This window comes from Natator depressus, chromosome 3, assembly GCF_965152275.1.
Source record: "Natator depressus isolate rNatDep1 chromosome 3, rNatDep2.hap1, whole genome shotgun sequence".
In the NCBI taxonomy this organism is placed as follows: domain Eukaryota; kingdom Metazoa; phylum Chordata; order Testudines; family Cheloniidae; genus Natator; species Natator depressus.
The window spans coordinates 47,131,084-47,146,472 of record NC_134236.1 but is presented as its reverse complement, the minus strand read 5'-3'; the positions used below and the strand labels follow the sequence as shown (position 1 = coordinate 47,146,472).

Below are 15,389 nucleotides of genomic sequence, written 5' to 3'. Positions count from 1 at the left end.
CAGTGCAGCAGCCCTCTGTGGCAGGGCAGTGCGGCCCAGCAGCCGGAGTCAATGGGACTGCCCAGTGCGGCCCAGTGGCTGGGGTCAATGGGATGGGCCACCAGGTCCCAGCCCTGTTTGCAGCAGGGGCATTTGCCACCGACTCAGCAGGGATTCTTCCGAAACACACTTAAGTCAAACCCCAGTTCCGCAACCAGATCAATGCTTAGTTCCCTGGGCTACTTCCTATTAGTCCTTCCACGGCTAGTCTCAGGGGTTCTGTGGTCTTTCTTCCATCTGCAGTGTTGGGCAGCTGAGGGTCAGTTGATGCTGGAGCCCAGCTGGTCTCTATGTCCTGGAGTGCCGGCAGTCTCTTTGCAGGAGCCTGCAACACACCTCCATGCCCTTCGAGGGTCAGCCCAGACTGAGCTGAGCTGCTCCTTTTTATATCCTGGTTCCAGCAGGGATGAGGGGGTGTGGCTTCCTCTGCCCACAGAGTGCTTAACCCTTGCTGAACCAGTGTGGGGTCGGTACACCCCATCACAGAAAGCAAAAAGCACAACTGTGACACATGGTAAGTCCCTGCTCCAAAGCATGGAGGCACAAGAGCTTCTCAACAAAACAGATGTAAGAATTTTTTAACATGGGCAAAACAGTGTATTTTTCCCTACACTGGATCGTGGAAAAAACAGAACAGTTTAGCTGATACTTAAACAGGAAAAAATATCAGCCTCCAGCGGACACCCAGCATGAAAAATTTCAGCCCAAATAGTTGAAGTTTGGCAAAGTTGTAAGCAACTTGAAAACAGGGTCTTTGCCTAACACTTTCCCTAATTATCTTAAACTACAAGCGGCACTACTAGCTCAGCCCATAATAGAAATCAGTCACAATCATACAGCACTTGGACAGTAGAAACTACTACTTCTCTCACATACCGCAAGATAGGTGCTATCAAATTTCAAATTCCATAGAATTTTAGAGACTTGGTAGGTTTTTGAAATATGTGATCTTTCCCAAAGGTTCTAGTGTTCCCTATAATTCATACTTAATAATCTATCTCTTTTGCAGTTGTATAAAAATATTTAAACTATGCTCTTCTTTCATTCCAGCCACCCAACACTTTGGCGTCCAGAATATGGAAGCTATATGATTGAAGGGACACCTGGGCAGCCATATGGAGGAACCATGTCTGAATTTAACACTGTACAAGACAACATGAGGAAACGACGGCGGGAGGCTGCTTCTGTGTTGAAAGAAGATGAGGCTCTTTGTACTGTGACATCATTTCCAAGGTTAGATGCTATCTTTTTTTTTTTTTTTTCTTTTTTCAGAAATACATATGTAAGGCTGTGGGCTGAATGGCGTCTGTGGGCCTGATGAACATTTGTCATGTAAGTGATTTTCAGATTGAAAAGAAAAAGAGATGAATTTAAACTCAGTTCTAGCTCTTGCTGTTCAGGTCAGTCAGTGCAGCTGTATGTATCACATAATTCATTTTTGATGATTTGGCTATATAGATAAATCTTGTTTACCAAAAAGTTATTTCCTGTTGATGCTGATGTGCTTGTGCCTCATTTTTCATTCTTGTAGGTCACTTAAGCATTTCCCACTAGCTTTGTTGCTTACTGAAGACAGTTACTGAAATTAATATAATATAAAATGAACATGCAGCATAGACCAGAATTCAGAGAACAATCTGTGAGGCAGAGTAAATGATCTAATAAAAGGGGTCCCCCCCCCAGGTTTATGGAGGGATTTGCTAAACATAACTAATCTGAAGCAAATTTCCAAACTGCTTATCTGAACAAAGCATATGCATGCCTAAAGTGGAGCAGAAAACTACTGTTGATGCTTTTTGAGGGGTTGAACTGACTTCTAATAGAAAGGGATTGTGGGGAACACTTTGAAATGAGCATAGTATAAGTACAGCATTGGTATGTGATTATATGTATCTAGACAGGGCATCTGCCTGGAGAGTCCTCTATTCTTTGTATGAACAGTGTCTGCTTTAGCTTGTAAAAGAATCTCCAGAAGTAGTAAACTGAAATAGAATTTGGGCATAATTATCAAATAGAAAGAAACATGCTTCATAGTCTCCTCTTGAGAAAAATGATGTTTCCAAGTGGAAATCTGTTAACAGATTAACTTTAGTTACCACATCACGTCAAACATGGGAGGAGAATTTTGTTAGATTCTTAATAAAGGGAAAATAAATCCTGCTACACAGTACAACAGGAGGCCTCTTGCAATTCCAGTTTACCTTGTCTGTGTGGCTCCTGGGGTGGTACAGAAATTGATGGTCCTAAAATCTGACTCATAAGTATTACAAAAATGGGGTTTGCAGAGAAGTTCCCAGTTCTGAACCAAAAATATGGCTTTTTAAATTATGCCCCAGTAACTTTAAAACGTGTATACTATCAAAATCTACTTCCATTTCATGGAGTACTTAAACTGGTTATGTCTGCACTAACAGGAATGTGTATGAAACCATACACTTGAGCTGTCCAGTGTATTACAGAATTATTTTTGGCGTTACAGCCTTGTAAAAAGATTACACAAATTTACCAGCATAAGTACTAATCTGCAGCCCCACCCTTGTTATGAAGAAGAAAAACACAAGAATTTTACTCTTCCCAAGGAAGCAGGCAAATATAATTTTGCAAGGCTGTGATAGTAACACGCGGAGCTGGTTGAATTTAGTGCTTGAATCTAGTAAATTATACACAGTATAAGCTATTTATAAGATTGGTTTGGTCCATTTAAGCTGATATTTCTCACTGAACCCTTTAGGTTATTTTGATCCTGCCTCACGGCCATCTTGCCTTTAAAGTCCTGTTTGGCGGAGCAGAGTCCAGCTAACTTTCTTTGCTAAGATGTTATAGAGATGATGCAGCACCTAAAAATTGCAGACATCTGGAAAGTTTATGAAAATCAATGAAAACTGCTGTAGTTCTTCCAGGCAGGAGCAGTAAAAAAGGGGTATAGAAATGTGCTTATTAAAACTAATTAGTAGTGCTTGTAGTATTGCTTATTTGTTGAACTCAAAACACTTGGGAAAAGTGAGTATGCATAACTATGCCCATTTTACAGATACTGAAGCATAAAGAAGCTAGAACTTGTGTCAGGTTTCACAGTAAAGTCATTGGCCAACCTGGAAATAGAACCAGAGTCGTGCGATTCTAAATTTGGTCAGATCAGTAGGCTTCACTCTTAAGGATCAGAGTGATACAGTTTTTCTGGTCATGCAGACTTTGTGCGGTTTATGCCAGTTAGTGTTAAATGTTACGTTTTTATCTGATAAGGCAGCCTGTAATGTCTCAAATCAAACTGTAACAAATGCTACACTACATGAAATATTATGCCAAATCTTCAAAAATTCTTTAATTTTGAGTATCTTAAGGTATGCTGAATTGCTTGTTTGCATCTGTGTGCAGCCAGGTTTTCTTTTACAACACTGGGGGTTGCTTTAAAAAGCATAGCCTTGGTCATAGATAGCATGTGGTGTGGAGTAAGTCAATCACTCACACATTTACCTCCATCTTCACTACCCTTTGACTTTCTTATTAAAAATTAGACATATATCTTCTACTTTAACAATTTCTGATTAGTGTCGAAGAGAATGATCAGAGTATATAGAGGTTATATCAAATATGTACATTTCATTGGGTTCTCTAAGAGTTGCCATAAGAATACTAAACATGAAATGTAGGTTTCCCTAGAGCTGTGCAGTTTTCAAATTCAGAAAATGAAATTTACACTACTGTGGACTGAATTCATGTAGTCAAATCAAAGGAAGCTATAAAGCGGAGCTGTTAAGGTACCAAAAGAGGGTAAAACTATGACACAGGTAAGACAGCCTCTCAGGTGCCTTCTTCAAAGGAGTTAAGACAACAATGGCTGGGCCATCAGTTGGGGGAAGAACCTGCCTGACTGGCACCATGGATTAGGATGTTTTCCTCTTCCTAAGGCTAGGACTGAGATCAGAAGACCCTGTGGGTTTAAAGAGGTGTTCCTGGCAGAAAGGAGTGGGCAGAGGGGAGTGGATAACTCATCTGGAAGCCAATGGGGACCCAGAGTTAGTATGCAGCGAGGCTGGCACATAGACAGACTTGAGAGCCAGGGTTTGCAGCCACCTTGCTATAATTTGGTGCCCAGAAAGGACAGGGGACACCAAAGCTAAATCACATCTACTTAGGGATTTGAGGAAATGCCAAAAGTATTTAAGACAATATGCATAGAGGTCTTTTTTTTTATTTTTTGAATCTACTTCTCTGAGCTCTCTGTACAGTTTGGGCAAATCATACTTTGTTTCAGAGAAACTGCTTCTGAGTCACTGCGTGATGTTACTGATCATAGCTCATGAAGGAGAACTCTGGCAGTGTCCAAGTCCAGTTGGACCTGCTAGGAAACCTAGTTGGCAGCTTGGAAGGTATAATGTGGAGACCCAGTCGAGAGTGGTTGGGTTGTGGGATCACACTCCAAAGAGAAGTAGAGGAATGGACCTGCCACTTGAAAGAGATGCACTCAAGGTCTCAAGAAAGGGCAGGTTGCCTAGGGATGTGACAATAGGTGACTCCTAAATTTACCATAACTGAAAGATGAGGGGGATTATTTTGGTATACTTTGTGCATTTCACAACACTTAGTTTAGTTTGTTTCACTGTTATCTCTGCATTCAGTTTTCCATGTTTGTGTGAGTGTTTCGTACAGCAGTGGGAGAAGAGCATTTTTAATTTGTAAAATCACAAATTGGCAGGGTGTCCTGGGACATATGTAGTATCTGAAACTACTACTTACTCTTCTGAAATTGACTGGTTTTCAGGTTGACTTTGTCCCTTTAACAATAACAAGTAAACTATTGTAAACACTACTGAAACAGATTACTTTAGGGATTTGAATTAAACAGTACTGTAAAAAGGAGCAGTTGAGGGCAGAGAACGTCATTGCATTTCACTTTTAATAATCACGAGTGCTAATGCATACTATGACATACATGAGGACTAATTTTCTAAAGCTTCTTTTAGTGTTTGCCATTAAAATGTGAGCATTTACCATCCATTAACACACAGTGGTATGAAATTCCACTTATTGCAACCACAGACTAAAACTGTGGTAATTGTTGGCAAATGCTGACCTTTTAATAGTGATTGCCATTAGTCCCCTTTCTTTGTTAATGACTACTGGTGATTAGGTAACACTGAAAAGTGCCTTAGAAATGCCTACAGTAAATATATTTTTTCACTATTTTTATTCCTTTGTCTATTAAGATCATAGTCTCACCTAACCATAGGGCATTTAATAACATAAAATGATGATTTATTTAATTTATGGCTTACTCAAATTGTCATCTATAGATTAGGATGTCCAGGATTTACGCTACCGGAATATGAGCCAACGCCAGTAGAAGGAGGTGCTTCAAAGTCTCTCTTCTTTCCAGATGAAGCCATCAACAAACATCCTAGATTTAGGTAAGAGTGAGTTTGGAGGAGAAAGAACAACTCTTTATGTATATATTTAATACACAATTTTATCATCATGTAAGTGGAATGCAGAGCTATGTGAATTATTGCTGTACAAGTCCCAGGGACATAGACAAAGATGTAATGTTGCATATTTACTGTCAAGGTGACCTATAAAGGTAAATCACAATTTCAGCAACTTTAGCCTGATGCTGGCAGAATTCACCACGTTTAACATCTTCTGTGATTCAGTACGTTACCTTAAAATGGACTGTTTCCCTTAAGTCCTGGCACAGCCATCCCACTCCTGCTCAAAGTGAAATCCCAACGTTCATTATTTCGGAAACATCACAACCATCTTGGAATCTAACTAGAGCATGGAGCCAACCTATTTGAGGTGGACAATATTGTGTAGTTCTGCAGAGGCTTTTATTACAGCATAAGATTTAACCTTTGCAAAACTTCCCTTACCCCATTCTCCTATAGATCATAGGCTTCTTTATTCTGCTTGTGATATTACTGTCACAAAACATAGAATTGACTTCAGTGAAGGACCAAATCTGCTACAGTACAAATGAAAATGAGTGAGAGGCTAAGTGGACAAATGTTTGGAAGTTTTTCCTGAAAAAAGCATTTAATATAAACTGTTTAAATTTTAGTACTCTGACAAGAAACATTCGACACCGAAGAGGAGAGAAAGTAGTGATAAACGTACCAAGTGAGTAAATGTCAGTGGTTTTCTTCAAGTAATTGATCTATGTCTGATGCTTTACTTACTGAATACTTGTATTTTCCTCACAGTATTTAAAGATAAGAATACTCCATCACCATTGACAGAAACATTTCCTAAGGATGATGGAGAAGCAGCAAAAGCAGCTAAACCAGACCATATATATATGGATGCCATGGGTTTTGGAATGGGCAACTGCTGCCTTCAGGTAAAATACATCTCAGTCTCAAAACGTTGTAAAATAATGCAATGACATTCTCTTCCCTATAAATTTGCAAATTGTATCTTACACAGTGTGATGCTTTCTCAAAATCCAGTTAAGGACTGTCCACAGTTTACCGTTGTCTAATTTTATATTGTAACTTGATAATTTGCCAATATTTAACGTCTTTATAAAAAGGTTATATTAAATTTATATTGTTGGTAGGGCCCATTTTTGGTCTTCACTGATAAAGAGAGCAAGGCTTGGAGAACAGGGTTTGCGTGTCTTGATAATTGTGCTGAAAGACCCCTTTATTTAGCCAAGCACCTTGTCTTGGAGCTCCACCATGCTAAGGTGTGGAAGACATGCAGATCAGGACTGAAGTATGTTTTTGGATTGGTGAAAAACCTTAAGCAGAATCTCACTTCAGTCCTTAGCAGGCCACACTTTGAGGAAATAGTTGCAGGACACCTAGCTTGCAGGTGGACTTTTGAGAAAGAGGTCAAAGAACTAAGAACAGGGTTCGGGAAAGCTCCCTGGAACATTTTATATTGCAGAGCATCTTTAAATAAATACAAATTTCATTGCTATTTTGCTAAATTTTACACCTATGTAAAATTCTTTCTTCAGAGATATTTTTAGGTGTATTCTTTTCTTTAACCATGCTGTGAAACCTCTTAATTAATCCACACAGGTATTTTTCTGCCATTATTTACTAAGAGGCATGTAATTCTTGCACAAGCAAATCTTCCCCTTTGTACCTTTCCATCTCTCTTCCCTAGTTACTAATTTGATTTTACTTAAGATACAGTAACAGTTTGGCATTTCACAGTGCTCCAGTACCTTTTAAATTTGGTTATTCTGAGTGTCACTCTACTGTAGCAATTTTGCACAAGGGGCTGATGGCTGAGATAGTTCTTATGTGTTTGACTTTGTGATGATAGCTTCTGTCTTTGTTGTTGCTTCTTTTGTGGTAACCAGGAAGAGATCATTATGTTATGCCTCCATGGAATTAAATAGAATCTTCTAAATGCTTCTTGTTTCACAGCATTCTGTAGGCTGCACTTGTAGTAATCCTGTCAAAACACCTTTGTTCCAGATTAAAAGACTCAACAATGAATGAATGAACGAACAAAAAATAAAATCTCATTGACAGCAAGTTGCACATCGCTGAGGGGAGAAAGCTCACTACAAACACAGCTAGGGAGGATCCATGAAATAATACATTCAGACTCCTTTTGCAGTGTTGAAACATTTATATGAAGCATTAATTCTTTAAATATATCCGTATTTTCCGTCATCTTTTATGTATGTCACCTCGGAAGGAGTACTGTGGAAAGGGATCTGCAGGTCATGGTGGATCACAAGCTAAATATGAGTCAACAGTGTAACGCTGTTGCAAAAAAAGCAAACATCATTCTGGGATGTATTAGCAGAAGTATTGTAAGCAAGACACGAGAAGTAATTCTTCCGCTCTACTCTGCACTGATTAAGCCTCAGCTGGAGTATTGTGTCCAGTTCTGGGCACCACGTTTCAGGAAAGATGTGGACAAATTGGAGAAAGTCCAGAGAAGAGCAGCAAAAATGATTAAAGGTCTGGAAAGCATGACCTATGAGGGAAGATTGAAAAAATTGGGCTTGTTTAGTCTGGAAAAGAGAAGACTGAGAGGGGACATAAGTTTTCAAGTACATAAAAGGTTGTTACAAGGAGGAGGGAGAAAAATTGTTCTTAACCTCTGAGGATAGGACAAGAAGCAATGGGCTTAAATTGCAGCAAGGAAGGTTTAGGTTAGACATTAAGAAAAGCTTCCCGTCAGAGTGGTTAAGCACTGGAATAAATTGCCTAGGGAGGTTGTGGAATCTCCATCATTGGGGATTTTTAAGAGCAGGTTGGACAAACACCTGTCAGGGATGGTCTAGATAATACTTAGTCCTGCCTTGAATGCAGGGGACTGGACTAGATGGCCTCTTGCGGTCCCTTCCTGTTCTATGATTCTGTGTTTTGTAATTATTTGCAGTCATATGTGAGAACATCTTAAAATTATATAAAATCCTAGTTATGGAGAGCTGTGTAGATATTCATGTCTTATAATGGTCTGGGAGCATAATATAGTAAAATATCATTCTGTGGGCAAGTTAGTGATCAAAAGGTAAAAGAGATGACATTTGATGCACTTGACCATCCCAGAGCCATTCCATTGCTTGATAATTTGCCCTCTTAGTAGCAGGTATAAAGCATCCCATGTCAATGATGATTTCCTCTCCCCTCCCTTGCCCCATTTTTCTGCTTGAAAAAACATACATCAGTGTAGCTCAGCAAGTGTCATAATAATATTGGTCTTCAAATGGTAAACTCGGTATATGAACACCTCCAGTGCATTTTTTTACCTAATCATGACTGTCTCAGCCATTGGAAGCACCTTCAGAGTGGGGAGAGTCTTTGGAAGATGAATCAAATGCCTTCCAGTAAGATAATTTGATCTCTCAGCCAACCTTCCAGTAGTGTCACATCCTGAAAGAGTTTGGAAACCTGCCAGTGTGGTGGCTTTTAATGCTCCAAGTGATAGGAAAACATCTCTGAATGTTATACAGCAATTCTATTCCCCAGCAAGAGGCCCAAAAACAGAATCTTGCGGAAATCTTGCGTAGCATCTCAGAGAGTCCTGGAACATGTGTATTGTGCAAAAATCTGGAGTTTAGTAAGCACTTCTCTCTGGGGCATTGATGGCATGCAGAATAATTTTAGAGTTAGCCTCCAATTACAAAGAAATTCCACTGAACCATTCAAGGCAGCAGTTTCATTATGCCAGGAGACAATGAAATTCTTTGAGCAATTCTTTGTATGCTGGAGCATTTTTCCTGCAAGGTATGTGTGTGAATATAGGACAGTAGCTTCTTCAATGTGACATTGGAGATGTTTGCAGAATCAGTGATTTGTACTGGATAGGAGCAATCTATGGAGTTTCTTCTTTCTGGTAATATTTTTAATTGATTCCTCTGCAAACGTGTCAGACATGAGACGGTGTTTTCTCTGTAGACTCATAATGAAGTCTTCAGTCAAATCTTGGCAGGTGTTAACAGTTTCTGGTTTGTCAAGAGTTTGTACCTTGGCCATATCATCTATGATTGCTGTGCTGAAAGCCCTCTGCTGGCGTAAGGTACCAATCATGTCCGTATGTGCTGGCTCACAATGCCTGTGCAAGATGTGCGTTAGTTTGCTTTTTGCCTAGCACATGTGTGGTGTTCTGTCATATTCAAACCTCAGTCATGGTACGACCAGAGAACTCGTGCTTTCCCAAAGTCATACATAAATCAACATCACGCTGACATCTGGACACTACCAGGAGGTAAGCAAACGACCCATCCTGTGGTTAGCTCTGTAACGCTCCCTTCCACCTTCACTCTTTCTTACTTTCTTCTTGCATTCGCACACGTCTTTAGTTTGTACTTCTTGATTGGAGTCCATAGATTGATGGAGCCCTGGATAAATCTTTGGGTTTTGAGGGCTTCGTACAAGTCATGACCCAAAGTATCCTTTCAGCTGACACCTTAAGCTATCTCCTCTCTGAAGACTGCTTTTGTCATGATATTAATGAGCTCTGGTCCATCATATGCAAATAAGTTGTCAGTGTGAATAATTCATCCTTCTTGGCATTTAACAGCAGCTAATAAGTCTAGATGGTATTTAGTTACTTCTGGAGAAGTCTTGGCTGGGATGATTTGATTGGGGATTGGTCCTGCTTTGAGCAGGGGGTTGGACTAGATGACCTCCTGAGGTCCCTTCCAACCGTGATATTCTATGATTCTAAGTCCTATAAACTGTGGGATATGGATGTAGTTTATCTTCAGTAAGTGCTTTAAGAGCCTTTCTGCTAAGTGTGTGTTCCTCCTCAGTCCTGTTCAAAGCACATATTTCTCTATACTTAGCCTCTGCATCAGCCAACTCCACCGCTTTCCCATCCATTAGACTTTCTGTGAGTCTATGGATTCCAGCTGACTCAGAGTTTACACTAGTAAAATCTGTATTTTTGTTTGTTGCTTTTATCTTTTGATGCAACACATCTTTATTGTAGCACTCAATGTAATATGCAGTGTCATGTATCTGACCCAAATGACACTCAGTGTGTCCAATTAACATTATTTTTGCATGTACCATTCTTGCTAACGGTGACTGCTTTGTTCAGTTTCTCACCTGTCTCACGTGTTGAAACTGTGCTTAATGGATACCTTCAGACTTCTGGATTGCTGCAGAATAAGCCGATGTTTTTCTCAAAACACAAGTAATGGGACCCAGTATAAGTGCCGTAGCTGGCACTTGTCCAACACCTTCAGTGTTTCCCTGAGGCTTGATGTAATTCCTCTCCAACCTTGCCAAAATCAGTTTATGGGTGCACTTATAGCATGAAAGGTGCCACAGAGCATTGTGTTTAACCAGGTCCCCAGTGATAGTGTTCAAAGGTTCAGCCATTAGTCAGTACTCTTCGTCTCCCCATTTATGCCTAAAAATGATCATGGCCACAGTAAAAAAACAAGGATTTTGTAATAACTGACAATTGCAACCTTCAAGTAATTTAATGTATGTTATGTAACTAAGAGTATACCACTCGCAAGTGGTATACAAGTAATTTCTGGTTTAATGCTGACCTCTTAACCTCAATACATCTTTTGGCATAATAAACAAAAATGATAATCCGTATCACTGAACCATTTCTTTTTTGCTGCTGTCAAATCACCTTGAAGCACTTCTTCCATTTACAGTAATCTCTAACATTAAATTAATCAGGTATCCAGTTCTGAGCATTCGCTGATAATACAGTACTGTAAGTCGAGAAATGAGAGACTTAAACCAGCTTTTGACAGCAGTAGCCTCTTCTGCAGGTGAAAACTGATAATTTAAATCCAGGTTTCTGCTTGCTGATTTAAATCATGATTAAAATTGATTATTTTAAATTAAATTACTTTAATTTAATCAACCCTATTTCTATATCTGTTAAATTGGTTGCAAGCAAAACTAACGTAGGGGAGATCCTACTGAGTGTTCCTCTTAAAAATTAAGAGGCAGGAGTAAAACTAATTTGTATGTCTTGTTACAGTGCTAAATTCTTCTTTTGAAAGAGGTTATAAAACATTTCAAAGTTTATTTTACAGTTCCTTGAAGGGAAATGTGTGGGGTTCAGTAGTAGAGATCAGGGGACTGAGGGGGAGGTGTCTATATTTTACGTAGTTTCAGTTGTAATTTCTTCAGGAGGAAAACTGGTAACCTTGTAATGTTGCAGTTAATAATGTTTATTGTGATAGTGTCTAAGGACCAACAAGGATTGGGGCCCCGTTTTGTTAGATATGTACAAACAGAGTAGTAGGCTGTCCCTGCTCTGAATAGTTCACAATCTAAATAGACAAAGTGGGTACAGGGTTGGGGAAAGAGTATAACATACAAGCAGAGAGAACAGTTTGATGGCAGCAAATGTCAAGTTGGTTTCACAATTTTATTGAAGGCTTAGGGGCTTTTAGGGGAAGGGATAAGCTAAATGGGAAGGTAAGGTGGGGGGGAAATGGGGAAGAGGGTAAAAGGTGTAAAGCAAAGCTGAGGTGAAGAGACTGAGGAAGAGGGTGTGGGAAGGTTGAAGCAAACAGCCAGTCTGCACAGAGCAGAAGCAGTCCAGTCAAAACTGTAGAAAGTTCTCCCTGTTGCCCAAAGGTCCCTGCTTTAGCTGCTTCTGCCTCTGCCAGCTGGAATTTCTGGTGGCTGCTCTGCAGTTTTCTCCTAAGCCCACCTGGGGGAAGTACCACCTATGTGCTAATGTCCCCTGGTGTTGAGGTGGTCTTGCTTACACAGTTCTGGGTCTAGTGGAGTGCTGAGGGAGGGGATGCCCCAGCTGGATCCCATTTTATCCCTTCTCTCTCCCCTAGTGCACCAATCTCTGCTACTTGAGTTCAGGTGGTGACAGAGTACAGTTTTCTCGGGGGGTGGTCCCTGTTTTGTAATGTCACAAAGTTTAAAGTGGAGAAACAGGAGGAGAAAAACCTGTTAATTAACTCAGAGTTTGTCTACACGGAGACTTAAATGCACAGCAAGCAGGGCTGTGAATCTATAGCACGCTAGCCTGCCGTGCACTAAATGGCCGTGGGGACCCTGCTACCATGCACTAACAGTTATGTAGTACACTTTCGTCTTACAATTGTGTTTTGGTCTCTCTCTAATACAGGCAAAAGTACATTTTTACAGAAACTTTAAAGTACACCAAAGCACTTCTATTTCCCCCCCAGTTTTACAATAACCTATAATTAGGCTGGAGATCACAAAAGGATCTTGGATTAAAGGATTCTTTTAAAAACAAATTTACCTGTAATGTCAAATACATGCTATGACTTGTAATCCTTTCTGACTGTGTCCCTTTGAGGGAGTTGGCTTCTGGAATGCTGCTTAAAGAGGATATCAGCTCATGTTCATTAGAGATGTTAGTCCTCAGTTTCTCTTGGTCCTGGCTAACATTTGAACTACAGCCCCAGCATCTGAGTGCCCTTGTAAAATGCAGCCTAAAATCTTTAATGAATATTAAAGTGTTGAAGTTGTGACATGGTTGCTACTGGAAACACTGCCAGCAAAGATCAGTTTTCCTCAGTCCATGGACAAATTAAAATAGACAGTGGAAGTGACTTTCAGAATACCGTTGGTTCCAGTAGATGGTCTAGAGCCTGCAGACTTGCTTTTGTGTAATAATCCTACTTCTTCTAACAGGTAACATTCCAGGCTTGCAGCATTTCTGAAGCAAGATGCCTTTATGATCAGCTAGCCACAATCTGTCCTATTGTGGTGAGTAATAGCATGTTTGGTGATAAAGTTCTATTTACTGTATAAGCAAGCAAGCAAGCAAAAAAATCTTAAAGCTTAAAAGTCCTTTAAAAAAGACCTCTCTATCTTCTAGTTACAAACCTAACTAAATTAGTGCATCAGATAATCTTTTCTAGCAGTGTTTTGAAAATGTGGTCTTCAGCAAAAATGGAAGGTGCTGTATTAGGTGGTTGTACAGTAACAGTAGTATATCTGAGAAAAAAATCTATAACTCATGTGCTGTTTGCCATAGTACATGTGTGCCTTATTCTACTAGTAGGCAGAAAATAACAAAACAGTTTGGCTGCAGTAGTCTCATCAATGAAGTTATTTTTGGGGGGTTTTTAGTAACTTTTACCAAACTGTAAATGTCTATGCTCTCATAATCTTTTAAGATGTTCAGGATATACTTTAAAAAAAAAAAAAGGTAAACTAAAATCATCAGGCTTTATTTTATAGCAAACAAATAAAAGGCAGGGCTCCTTTCCAAAGAGCTTACAGTCTCAATTTAGGCATGGCACGGCATGACATGACAAGAGCGTAACAGAGAAGGCAAATGGGGGAGTGAGGAAGGGCAAAGGTTATAAGTAACTTTTTCAAAATGTTAGGAGCTTTAGTTCCATTTTCAAATGTGACTCTGGCAGCCTGTTTTCAAAGGCTCAGTTAGGCAAACTGTTTTTTTTCCGAAGGCTTAACTTGGACAAATTTTAACAATTTTTCACAGGGTTGGCAAAAAGTACATTCCTGACATTAGGGCAATGCGCCTGCCAAATTTCAAGTCCCACTCCAAAGCAAGGACGCACTAGACTTTCTCAATGAAAGGGTTGTAAGAATTTTTCAACATGTGTGAAATGTATTTTTCCCTTACTTTTTTCATGGAAATGGCTGAACCATTTTTGCTGAAACTTTCCAAAAGAATTTAGCTTGAGGCAGACATCCTGCATGAAAAATTTCAGCCCAGATGTTTTAATTCTGGTAAGATTTGTATAAATGATTGAAAACAGGGTCTTGTAATGTGGAGTGTTAAGCAACCTTAATTATAGGCTCCAACTACCAGCTTGGATTTATAGGTACAGCTAGAGTAGGCTAAGTGAACTAATCACTTCAGTAATAACTGGACATTGAGTTTAACAAGATAAAATGTTGGTCAAATTAAGTTTGCTGACAGGAGTGGAAGTATGGTAGCGCAATATTTGATTATACATCATGAAATTATCTCTGCAGATCTCATGTTGTAGCTCCTTAAATATGGATCTATAGAGGCAATATATTTTGAGAACATCAGCAACGAGGTAAATAAACCTCCTTTCTATGTGGGCCGTTAATGGCAATGGCTTCTGAGGAAGAAATGTGCTGTCCTGCATCAGCAGAGGGTTGGTGTAGCAGAAGCTTGGGGGTGAACAAAAAAAATCACTCCCACTCCTGCCCCCAGTTATAGTTTGGGCTCTGAGTACATAATACATTTTTTATAGGCGTGTGTATACAGGAATTCAAAAGTAAACTTTCTGTACAGTTCTTTTTTGAGTGCTTGTTCACGTCGATTCGAATCAGATGTGCGCGTGCCGTGTGCATGGTTGTCAGGAAGTTTTTCCCTTAGCAGCTCCCGTCGGGTCGGCTGGGGAGCCTCCTGGAGTGGCGCCTTCATGGCGCTCAATATATGATCCTGCTAACCTGACCCTGCTTCAGTTCCTTCTTAACATCCGGGGCAGCTGTTGGAACTGCGAATCGCTTGCTTTGCAAGTGCTTCCCTAGCGCAGTTACCTGGTCTAGTTCTTCTTGTTTTCTAGTTTTGTAGTTGTTAGTATAGTTAATATAGGTGTTTGAGAGCGGGATCTTCCCTGTCCCCTCACCCCTTCTTGGGCTCCGGAGCATGCCGTGAGCCCAAGGCTTTGTCTTGTAGCGCATGCCACGAGCCCATGCCAAATAGTGACCCCCACGACACTTGCCTGAGGTGTCTGGAGGAGGCGCATCAGACAGAGCGCTGCAAAATCTGCAGAGCTTTTAAACCTAGGACAAAAAAGGAGCCGGGTTTCCGTTTGAAGCATCTGCTCATGGAATTCGCACTTCATCCAGCGGCTTCAGACCGGCAAGTCCTGGGCCCAAGCAGTTCAGTGCGGCGTGCTCCAGCATCAGTTAGCAACTCGGGGCCAAGGAAGGACTCTAGTGTGAGAGCGCCTCGGCACCGGC

At 40.3% G+C, this 15,389-nt stretch overlaps 1 protein-coding gene across 1 annotated transcript in view; it reads left to right on the top strand.

The window, feature by feature from the left end:
* Positions 1-15,389, top strand: part of GCLC (glutamate-cysteine ligase catalytic subunit) — a 57,099-nt gene that overhangs the window by 25,511 nt on the left and 16,199 nt on the right. The window contains exons 3-7 of the mRNA XM_074947819.1: positions 1,090-1,272; positions 5,334-5,447; positions 6,098-6,156; positions 6,240-6,376; positions 13,110-13,184. Of these exons, the coding sequence (XP_074803920.1) occupies positions 1,090-1,272; positions 5,334-5,447; positions 6,098-6,156; positions 6,240-6,376; positions 13,110-13,184 (568 nt within the window). The remainder of the gene's footprint in view (positions 1-1,089; positions 1,273-5,333; positions 5,448-6,097; positions 6,157-6,239; positions 6,377-13,109; positions 13,185-15,389) is intronic.